This window comes from Ambystoma mexicanum, chromosome 6q, assembly GCF_040938575.1.
Source record: "Ambystoma mexicanum isolate Mex_15411 chromosome 6q, UKY_AmexF1_1, whole genome shotgun sequence".
In the NCBI taxonomy this organism is placed as follows: Eukaryota; Metazoa; Chordata; class Amphibia; order Caudata; family Ambystomatidae; genus Ambystoma; species Ambystoma mexicanum.
The window spans coordinates 250,994,429-251,006,741 of NC_090937.1; the positions used below are offsets into that span (position 1 = coordinate 250,994,429).

The 12,313-nt window shown below is 42.9% G+C and overlaps 1 protein-coding gene across 2 annotated transcripts in view; it reads right to left on the reverse strand.

Moving 5' to 3' along the window:
- Positions 1–12,313, reverse strand: part of MTTP (microsomal triglyceride transfer protein) — a 627,046-nt gene that overhangs the window by 179,490 nt on the left and 435,243 nt on the right. For both annotated transcript variants that reach the window (XM_069630721.1, XM_069630722.1), the window contains 2 exons: positions 10,552–10,709; positions 8,912–9,080 (listed from right to left, as the gene is read on the reverse strand). In XM_069630721.1, the coding sequence (XP_069486822.1) occupies positions 8,912–9,080; positions 10,552–10,709 (327 nt within the window). The remainder of the gene's footprint in view (positions 1–8,911; positions 9,081–10,551; positions 10,710–12,313) is intronic.

Consider the following 12,313-nt stretch of genomic DNA (forward strand, 5'->3'; position numbering starts at 1 on the left):
TCTTCAGGATCAAGACAGACTTCAACTCGGGTCTGGTCTATACAATGTTTAGGTGAACAGTGACTTCAGGTACATATCTCCGCGTATATATATTGGGGGTAGTGTCAACGAGGGAATTTTTCCGGCAAGCCTTGCAGCACAGCGTGTTACGGGCAGCTTATTATGGAGATGGCACTACTGAAAGTGAGTTCCCCTCTTCATCTGGTTCGAGATGGACCAGTTGGGAGTCCAACTGCTCCCAAATGCAGCATGGAATTGGAATCCTTTACACCCCAAATAGATGTCCCCATCGGATGCACTGTGGTAAATGTGGTTCAAATTACGAGCAGCGTGTCTCGAGTTCTGCACAGATATGGAAGGGGTAAGCATTACGTTTCCAATGCATGCTTACTGCTCTTCACTCGTATCTTCCTAGATGTTCAAAGCGGGCAGAAACTGCAGCACCCATACTGCGCTGCAGTTTCTGCCCGCTTTCTTAGAAATGTCATTTTTAGTTCTACTGCCTACTATTCAGTGCAGTGATACAATGTAGCCCAGTGGATCCTTTGAGGAAGTACCGGTCTCACCCGAGCGATGTCGGACGTACGGTCATCACTCTACTCTTGTTACATTGTAACAGTTACCCAAAAGTAGCAAAGATTCAGTCTAAAATGGCACTGCGAAGCTCACCACATGAGTCAGTATAAGCACTCATTTTTGGACTAATTTACACATTCACAAATATCAGGCGCCTGCAACCTTTGACTAACCAGATGTTTTGGACTACAAACCCCATTGGTCCTGCACAGCATACTCGATGGTGAGGGGTCATTGGTATTGCAGTACAAAGCTTCTGGAGAGCCCAGTATCCAGACACCTGACGTATTGGAAACTACTATTATCCAAAGTGCCACTTGTGATTACTTCAGTGTTTAAAGAAGAACATGATGCACAAAACAAGTCCTTTAATATACTGGCATCCAATTGAGGAGTTGAGTCAGAGTTTAACCTGCTGTTCTGTACGGATCAGAGCTCTGGGAGTTTGATAACTGCGGGTTATTGAACATCAAAGAAAATACATTTCTGAAACAATTGCTGCTACTCCCTATAAGAGTGCGCCCTGAAGCCTTTGGGCTGCAGCGCGTGATAAATATATAAATAAATAAATGTGTGTTCCCTCAGCTCTTACCCACCTGGAGCTCAGCGTAACCCCGATTGGTGCCAAGGCTATGTTAAGCTCTGTTTTTATATGGCTAAGAGCTTGGCACCAACCAGGTTTGGGTAAATCTAGGGAAGTATTACCGCATTTAGTGTCTTTGAGTAAAAAGCATTAATTGGTTTGTTCACATAAAGAGAATGTTTAGTGTTTTGGATGCTTCCGTGCTGCAGGAAAATCCCATGGAGAGCAGCGGCGCTGCCCGGGGTAAATAAAAATAGGTAGCTACGTTGCGTGCCTGGGACTACCTTTTAGCTGATGCTGCTAATTACAAATTAGGTTTGGATTACCTTGCACACAACCTAGACATTGCTTTTAAACACTATCTAGATTTTATCTCATTGCCTTTTGGAAGATCATTGTATATGCAGTTAAGATTAGGCATTTTCCCGGTCGCGTCTTTCAGCTTCTGAGACATGTTCGCTGTGTGGGGTGACTAAAGAAACTGTTTTGCATTTTCTGCTGATAGGTGATAGGTCTTTCAGATTAAGGTATGTATATTTGAGACCAATCCTAAAAGAAGCTGGCATTCGTTCATCTAGAACTGCAATGTTTTTCTTAATGCAATGTTCACTTCCCCGTGTGATATTTGCAACCGCGCGATACACCCACAGGGTTTGCCGTGTGATATTTGCAACCGTGCGATACACCCACAGGGTTTGCCGTGTGATATTTGCAACCGTGCGATACACCCACAGGGTGTGGCTGCTCAGGAAAAAGATTTCGAATTCATTTGTTCAACCTCCAGAGCTGCGAGTATTGCTCTCCTTGTCTTAGCTGCTTAGATGTTTCTATGGCAGTGAAATGGTTGTAATTCTTCACAAAGGTTTGAATGTGGCCACATGTTTCGTCATGGTTTTATCAATTTACTGTAATTTGATGTATTGTATGTTTGTTTTATCTCTGTTTTTGATGTCAAGTATTTTATGCTTTTATGGTTTTTATGCCGAATAAGGCTATGTTGCTGTGCCTTGCCAATTAGACACTAGCTGCCCAAACTGTATAAGGAACTTAAGGGGGGGGGTATATCAACAGTAGCAAAAGGGAAACACAGGATTAGGGTCAGGATTCTCTATCAGTGAACGTCTTTAGGACCAACCACAATATGTTCATCATTGCATCCCAATCAACATCAACTTGTGATACATCACAAAAAAGGACAATTCCTGGAAAATTCACTAGTTAGGCTGCTGACCTCATCATTTCTGCTCACTGCTTGCTGGTGACTGCCATTTACCGGAGTGTGTTCTCACAACTCGATCTTCTGATGTGGTTTTCACAATATTCCTCTGCCACCAAGAGTGAGCCGCTGTCACTAGCATCTATTAAATGTTCCCTGGCTACACGAGCTGTGTTTCCCTCAGAGTAGGTAACTTCAGAACGCGAGGAGCAGAATGAAAGGAATGTGATTCAGGAGAGGAAGAAAGGTTTTTGATTGCATGCTAAGAAATCTGTACAGCCGAGTACAAATGCTGTGCGGCCGCAAGGGCTTTCTGTCTCACAGCTCACATCACACTCTGCCCCAATGCGGCACCGGGGCTTCTTATATCATTTTCCAGGGACAGTTGTGTGCATAGTTGTCGAGTCCTTCAGAAATTAACCGAATATTCTTAGCCCGACTGCTGTGTTCCTTATATGTATTTGCTGAAGGTTTTCAATATATTCTTGAGCAGTTTTGTCGAAGGGTCTCAGAATATGTTGAAAAGCCACTATATCAGTTTTTCCACTATCAAAGGGCAGTGGCAATATCAGTGCTACAATTCTCAGTGAGCTCCAGCTTCATGTGCCTCCGGACACATGCTGCTGAAGGGGGTTGCCTCTAGACAGACTCACCACTGAGGCCCTGCTCTCAGTCACCACCATCGCCCGCTTTCTTCTGTGTGCTCACAATTTCTTCTAGTACCCTTAAATTGTGGCAAAGGACTTCAGCCAGCCGACATCGAGCACTCAGCTCCGTGGCCACAAAAGTGTGTGTTCGGGTTCAGGGCTGTCAGGCGACAGCTGTATTGAGGCCACGCACAAAGGGCAACCTGTATACCGCGGTATGATGCAAGCAACTGGGCTGGTTTGAGAAGCACGTTCAGTCAGTGACATTCTGGTCTCGTGCAGTAGGGCAGTGACCTAGCAGTTCGGGCTGGACTGCCCAGTTTGGTATGGTAGCTAAGACGGATTTACATGTGATCTTTCCCCCAGGCAGGCTGAATAATGATGGTCTGGAGGGTTGCCCAGATCAATCAATCACCAATGGTAAAGATTAATATATACGTTAGAGAGGACTGGGGTATGTACCGACGGCGTTGGTGTGCACACTTACTGTTAGCTGAAGCTGCTCGAGAGTTTGCAAAAGTACAGCAAAGTACCTAAGTCTAAATTCTGTATCTACATACAATAATGTATGATGTTGACATAGCAGTGGTGGAAAATAAATATGTATTTCAAAGACAGACAACAGAAGCCATTGCATTTCGGACCAACAATGGTCCTTCTTGAGAGACAATGACCATTTTCATTATGTACCCCAAAATAATGTATATTGCTTTTTTATTATGAGTATACGTTTTGGAACTCTAAAATTAAATTTATGATGATCAAATTAAAATCGTTTTTTTTATTCCACGAGCACTGTTTTTACTTTGCTGTAAAACCTCTGTAATATCAAAGAAATTGTCATGCAATTTTAATTAACAGTCGTGTTATTTAGTGCCAACACATCATTGATACGTCCCCCAATCATCAGTTAGATTTTTCCAGTCAAAAAATGTTTGGAAGCACTCTCGTCAGGTGGTTCTGCTTGGCTAGCCCTATTTGCCTGCACTCATAGATGTTAAGGAGTTGGTGGCTTAAAGACACATGTGACTAGGGACCTGTCAAGAGAATCTCTTCTGCACTGACTCTACCCTTTTTCTGGTGAGGGGGACAGGATGCTCTTCTCTGTACCTATGTCTTCCTCTTCGATTCCGCTCCATGGCCTTCAAGGTGTTCACCTGAAGCTGGAGAGGAAGGATGGATTAATCTAAAGCTTAAAAGATCACAGGATTGAAAGAGAGAGGAGACATTGAAAAAGGTTGTATATTGCTGATTTACTGCTCCTTCGAAGGTTTTACGCATGACCAGTAGCACAACTTGACTGTCAACGAAAGGTCAAACAGGCGAGCTTTGCTCGGTTTTTCTTGGTGACTCAATCGACACGGCCTAGGCTGCCCCATAGCAACTTTGCTGCCCCAAACCGAAAACAGGGGGCACTGTAGTGATCAGAAGGAGGCGCTCACACAGGAATACCCAAAAGAGAAGAAACGCCAATGAATAACATCTCCAACTGACCGGGATGCAGAACCAGAAACACTAACAGGAAAAAGGACTACTTCGCAGTTTGAGAGGAAACAACATTATAGAAAGGCCTTGGCAGTAAACAGGCGGCTGTGGGATGTGTTAAGATATTGGTGTGATTTGTTCTCCTCTCTTTTATACCTCATGGTTACATAAAAAGGGGAGTAATCACTTCACCCTATGATCCAGCAAAGAAAAGAACAGTACCTCACCCCTCGAGCTGGTTTACTTTGGTCAAACGCATTGGATAAATCGGACATGGAGCCTATCTTGGAATGGGACTTGTTTCCACAACATAAGCCAACCTGTGTATGCAGGCCATCTTTGTATGGGTGAACATGCTTTAACATTGGGACATGCTCTGTGCCCAGCACTGGAATTCTCCATGCAAGTGTGTGCAAGTATGAGCTGAAACTAGATGCTCGCAGTTGCAGAAGCCACAATATATCCAGAGAGTTAAATGCATCCCCAACCGTGACGACTCATCCATAACAGGCAAGGGGGCGTCGGCCTGCCAGTATCCTCGCCCATTATGGAGGAGCCATGTCTGAAATTGTTAAAGGGAAACATGGTTTCCCTTTGGCAGTTTATGTTCCCCAGCATGTGTGCAATAGCACCTGGAGCGTTCCAAGAGCAGATTGGGATTACCAAATAAATGATCTCAGGCCCAAATAACCAGACAGACTCAAAGAAAATGGCAAAATACTACTTTATTATCAGTTCAATAAGTAGTGAAACCTGGCGAACAAACAGATTGTATTCTCACACAATGCATTTCAATTACGCAAAAGGTTTTATACCTCGATGTACGTCATCTATGACGTCATCCTACGTGGCCAACAATAACAAACCTACCAGGTGGAGGGATTGGTTAAGGAAACATATATACCTATAGTTCGTATAAGTGTTAATATCATCATTGGCTGCCCTTTATCTGGTAGGCACGCCTTAACCAACCTGTAACTACATAACATACTGATAATAGCATAAAAACAGCAGTGGATATGCTTCTGCAACAATGTATAATCCGCCATTACATAGGACCTCATGATTGGTTGACACTCTCTTACCAACCTTGGACATTTGGCTCGCTGGACGCACGTAAGCAATGAAACCCATGTACAGGTGAACAATGTCAGACAACTGCCCTCCTTAGCTAATTAGCCTACCATCTCTCATAAGTTAGGCCCTAAGCCAAGGCTTCTTCTCTGTAGTTGACCTTGATGACTGTTCTCTTCCTCTGAACATTAACGGGAGTGAAGGTATAACTACTATCTTCGTCTGGAGCTTTATGAATAGGCCTTATCTTCTGGCCTTGAAATATGTGGGAGGAGACTATGATTTTATCCATTCTGTCCTTTTATTTAGTGCTATTTGATTCAATTATATTGGGTGCTATTACTATCCTCGTCCTCTGGAGACTTGGTTGCTCCGTCTAGCATGTGCTTTCTCCATCTTTGATTGTGCAATACTTGGGACTCACAATTATTCACTCCTTTGCTCAATCCAAGAGAAATATCTCCTGGGTACGTAGCTTATCCTCTTCAACTCCTTTTGTGCCTTGTAGTTGCTTCTTACAGTGGCATCCTTGATTCTGAGCCAAGCAAATATAATTTGTTTTTACACATATCTGTATTCCAGCGCTTTGCAGCTCTGCAGCCTAGGTCTTACTCCTCCCGAAGACTCTCGCTTAATTTTATACAATGACGACATCCATTTTCTCAACATGATTGCTGTACTGGCGTTATATTTCCTACTTGAGCAAGCTTCTACATCGTCTTATTTACATTGTGTTTCTGCATATATACATCTACTGCATCTCTTGTTACTTATCTTTTAAGTGCATATGGTTTTCTTCATATCCGCATATACGTTTCCTTCATCACTTTTGTCACATCTTCATTCTCTAGATATCCATCATCAGGTTTAGTGCATCCATGTATCTTCTCTTCTTCATGACGTTACTTCACACCTGCCAGACTTTACTTATAGTTCTTCTATGTCCGGTGGTGTCTGCAGGCTCATCTCTACTGCATCAGCTTAAGGATACATTTGATACGGTTGTCTGAGTGCATAACATCTCTCATACCTTCAATGTGGTATTGGGATGATACCAGGTGTCATGCACAGTGTTCTCTTGCTTTTCTTCCAATATGACTGAGGTGGTGGGGTGGGCTCTATAAATGACATCTACATCTGCTCCTCTACACATGCATGTCAAATGGACCATGCAAGGTCGGAAGAGTTTTTCTTCCCTTACATTGTATGGCTCATTGGGGATGCAGACTGGGGAATTGCACATATGAATGTGTGAACAGGTGCTCCTGTGCCTCCCCTCACATTCAGACTGCATTGGGCACGGGCAATGTGGCATTCCTGCTCCTGCATGGACGTGAAAGAACCAGGAAGCTGTGGTGGCTGGTGAATTATTTAATTGGAAGGGGCATGAATATTTGCTCCAAATATGCAAGAGTGTCAAAGCGTAGCGAGGAACCCCAAACCAAGTAAGGGGGTAAAATGTTTTGAATAATGGATTACAATGGTGCATTATGAAGCACACTTTCTGTGAAAAATTAGGTAAAAAGACAGACAGATTGAAATCGGTGTTGTAAGGTAACTCAATAGATGCAAGTAACCAACCTTGCACAGGAGCATTTACTAATGCATGTTAATGATGCCTTTCCCTCAATATATGGCCCTATCAAATTAATGTTCATGCTGGCTTTGCCCAAACATTTCCATTACAGTCTGCACGTATATAGGCCAGTGTTCCCATATAAGAACGTACTCATGTTTGCTTTACGCATAATGTCAGTAATCATACTATTAGCAAACATGTCCAAGCAGGCTCTGCCAATATATGCCAGTACTCCTATGTAAGAACGTACTCCTATTGCCTTTGCCATTAAAAATGCCATGCCACTGTAAGACAGCATGTCCAAACTGGCTGCACCAATGCAGGCCATTCTAGACACATAACACTCATTGGGCCTCATTACGACCCAGGCGAGCAGACCAGGATGCTAAAAACGGGCCTGTCATTAACAGGCCTGTTGTTAGCATCCTCCCCATTCCCATTGTGCCCTATGGGGGCACAAATGGGAATGGTGATGTTGCGGGTCCGGGTTCCATGAATGGGGAAATACTAGGCCCTCCAAGGTCGGAATGGCCCGATATTTCCCCATTCAAGGAACCCAGACCCGGTACCCGGTATGGGGGTAGCCATGCCACTAAAAGCAGCATGGCTACCTCCATACTCGGAATGAGGCCCATTGTGTTTGTGTTATCCTAGATGACCCGTAAAACATCCCATGCTACAGTAAAATATTATAGCTAGATTGGCTGTGCCAAAATCCCACTCTAGTAATGCAATGATGCTTATCATTCTTGCTTTACCATAGATGCCCAGTAGAAAAGTGTCAAGCCACAGCAAGAAATAGCTATACTGGCTTCACCAAAAGGCCAGTCTAACCACGTAATAACACTTATCAAGCTTGCGTCATCACAATTTCCACTAAATAATGTCCTGCCACAGTAAGAAATGGCTAGACTGGCTGCGCCAAAATACTAGTCTAGCCATGTAATAACACTTATCATGCTTGCTTTATCATAGATGCCCAGTAATAAATGTCACGCCACAGTAAGAAATGGCTAGATCTACCAGCACCCACTAAAGTTAGGATCAGAGGAACAGTATCAGAGAGTGGTGGTCTTTTCAAAAACTCTCTGAGGCCATGGATGAAATCCCTCTGGAATTTACAAAAGAGAAGAGCCCCTATGCACCACCTATCTTTCTGCAAGGTCACGAACGGGGGGCTGGCAACAGCAAATCTCCCCAGCAAATATTAGGCAGGGGTCCAGTCACTCCTTATCCTCAAAAATCCATCTTTCGAAACACCCTCTGTACATCTGTGCCTCCCAGGATGGGTCCACAATGTAGACCTACACGTATGTGGTCTTCATTCTGAGTCCTATTTAAAAGATGTCTTGTCCTAGCACATGTTTTGTAAATTAGAACATACACCAAGGAACCTTCAGATTGATGTTATGGTTAGGGTGACCCTTTTTCGATGGGCCGACAGAGCGTCTCTATTAGCACATTAGGTATTTCAAATGCGGCCACAAGATCTCTTTGGTTTTATCAAGCTGCACAGGAGTTGCAATATGTGATCACTCAGACATTTACACTGACTTGGACTTCTTGAACCACATGCACTATCAATGAATGATAGTTTACATAATCTTCAATTATATTATAGATTGACTGAAAATCAATAAAGCATCTGGCCAATTGCATGGTCTGTGTCCATTCAACCACAACACACAAAGCGCTCAATGGAAGGCTTTTCCACTGTTGTACAAAGGTTTCAAGGTTATTGCTGCACTTACCAGTAAAGCCCTTAACATCATCTCATTGGGATGGGTGGAAAAGGCAATGGCATAGAGGAATCTTTCCTGCAGCAGATAGTCACTGCTGTTCTTGAAGTCCAGATATTCCAGCATGGCCTCCAGCGAGGCGGGGGTGTGTGCAGAGGTCACGGCGTCCACTAGTTGGGGACTGTGAAGAGAGTATGTGAGAGAAGTCGGTTCTTGTGCTTAAGGTTTAGAAGAGATAATTGCTATTAACTAAACAGTCTTCATTTGTTTAAAAAGGCAACTTTGGAATTCATTTTCAATTGAGAGGATTATATCTTAAAATGAAAAAGCAAATCTCATAGAGTCCTTCCATGCATGTAATTCAAATAATGTGGCTGAGAGGAAAGGGTGCACTGCACTTTAGCACAGCATCAGTGCCATTAAGAGACCATCCGAAGGTGCCATCCATAAAAGGTTACAACATTGTTCATAGCAAAGGATCCTAGTGCTGGTTTAGTTTAGTTTAGTCTGTTTTCTTAGCTTAGGCTTACCCAAAGGCCACATTTTATAGCCCACCAAAGGGTCAGCTTCAATAAGAAAGAACCCAGTTCCCAAGCATAACTTCCTAGGGATATGATATCCACAAATGGCACCAACTAAGTTCTCTGCTGGGTCATTCTGAGACATGAGGGTGACCACATTTGGGCCACCGGCTCGCATTAATAATGATTACTTATTGGCCAAAGTATGTTATAATGGTACTCATTGGAAGGCTTGGTACCATTTGTTCGACAGATCTCCGGATTCATAAGGAAAGTGGTGAGATTCCTTCATAGAATGGGCCTGTCTGTGCAGAGTTTACAGGACTTCTGACATTGTGTGTGATGATTCATTAGTGAGCAGGGGAGATAATGAGGTGTTCCTCTTGACCAGACAAGAGTCCCAGACACATCCCAAACGCCTGTTTCAGCAACAAATGTAGCGGGCAAGAGTGTGACTCAAGAAAGGGTGTCAAGAGGCATTTGGAGAAGAATTTTGGTATAATATCAACACTTTCATTTATGAAGGGCAAAGGCTAATGACTGTCTTCACAGTATGTATCTCACACCTAAGTGAGGTGGTCTTGTAATGCAGAATCCTTGAAGTTATTATTGGGGCCTGGAAGCAGCCCAGGAGAATCAAATGTGGATGACATTTCTATAATTCCATGCAATGCCTGAGGCCTACTGTTTCTTCGCGAGCGTGTGCAGAATAATATCTACCAACCAAGTACGAGATCTATAATTTCCCCCAGCCTGGTGCTATTAAAAAGGCTCATTGCAAATAAATAAATCCAGGCAGGTCAGCATGACCAACAGACATGCAAATGATTTCCACTGGAACCCGTTATGTACAATGTTATTCATACATTCTAGCAGTTGATATTCTGAAAGTCTGAGTGAATTAAATTATTTAGCGAAGGGTCTACCCTCAGAAAGCGAAAGGTCTGTTGAACATGAAATTGGTAGATTTTGGTCAATGGCTTGCGCTCTGTGGTTATGCTTCCCTTCCTACTGCATGTTCTGTGGTTGTGAATACAACCGCTTTATGAAACCAGATTTTGACCTCATGAGTTCATTTCCATTTAAGGAACATATATTCCAGTTATAAAGGTAAGAATGGCCGACACTCACAGTACCCCGATGCTTTCACTCCTGAGGATCTGAAGCATCTCCTCCTTGCTGGATCTCCTCAGGATCTCGATGAACGATAAGAAGCTTCTCCCAGCGTCCACCGTAGAAAGGTTCTCCAGCTGGAAATTCTTCCTAATTTCTTTCCAGTGCTCTGAGAGCTGAAAAGCGCAATGGTACACCATGAGCAAATCTTAAATGCATACAGCTTCTCTTCCGACTGTTCTTCCCTAGTATTAGTGAATTCTGCCTTAATCCCAACCCACCTTTGTATCCCAGGAAGATGATGTTCAATTAACTAGTAGTGTAATACATCAAAGAAAGGTACATCATACAGAATATGATAACATTTGGGAAAACTATTAGATCATTGATTAACGTCAGAAAATAAGACCCAACAAAGTTTAACTGTAGTGCATTAATAAATTACAAATGTCCATTTTGTGCCCTAAATAAATAAGATGAGGTAACAATTGAAGAGTACGTAAAGCCAAAAAAGAAAAGTATATGCATAAGGACATACATCGGCATAGGCATTTAGCATATTCAAAAGTTAATTGTAATGGGAGCAAATTGCATCATAATTTAGTGCAAAACCACTCCTATCCTACAATATATTTTCTCATATTTTTGTGCATATATTGAGACTTTATTTGTCTAGCTATTATCAAAACCCTTGCAGAGAACTATGATTTTTGACAACACTGACTTGGAGCTGGAGGATGGTGTCAACTATGGTGTATTGCCTATGAGATGCATCTTTATGAAATAATAACATAATGAGTTGAAAGAAAATCACATGACCCCTACTTTAAAACAAGTGTACAAGGCAACGAATCCCTCTTTTTGGATCTGTGATATAAGAGAAATTGAGAATGATTGTGCCACAGCAAATAAGACTTGTTCAGAAAGTGGCCTGGCCATACGCTATTGACCATTTGCAGTGATTAGAACTACCACGGTTAATTTGTGGTCAGCTATTTAGACTCTTGTAAATTGACGTTCTAAGCACATAAACCCTCTATTGACCTGCAGGAAGTGTACTTCCACATTCTGGTCTGTCAAGGTCACCCGAGGTTTCTAGGTTCTGCTACAGAGAACTATCAGTTCAAGCAACTGTCTTTTGGGTTGCAATCCACCCCAAGTAGGTCCACCAAGTGTATGGTGGGATCCCCAGCACATTTCCCCTTACCTATACTACTGGCCCATGAGGATGGACACACTTGATGCCAAAAGAAGCATTTTGCTACACGGTAGGGCATCTTCACATCCTTGATCTGTCGCTCAGTTTGAAAGAAATCAGCTCCTTTGGAGAGGTTTTCTTCACTTTTATGCAAGATTTAACTGTGTCTATAGGGTTCTTAGTTTTAAACGGCGAAAATGGTGCAGTCAGTGACGTGCACCAGGCTGCTTTGCATTTTGCGAATACTTGAGTCATGGCTACACTTGAGAGTCTTGAAGGATTGCTTTGAGGCTCAGTGGTTCCAGTTGTCGGGGAACTGAGAGGACATATTTCACAAAAACAATTGGAAACATTGCAATGGTGTAACCAGGAGGTTAAGTGTGATGAGGCCTCCCTTTTACCAGAAGCAAATTGGAGGCTACTATTGTGAGAGAAAGCTTGCTTCAGAGTTGGGGCTCCCACCTCAGGCAAGTGACAGTTCAGAATATAGGGTTACAATTGGAAAAGATGCTGAACCTCAGCAGGCTTCAAGTCAGCAGTCCATCAAAAACCCACAAATCAATTCTCAGAAAACACAAGAAT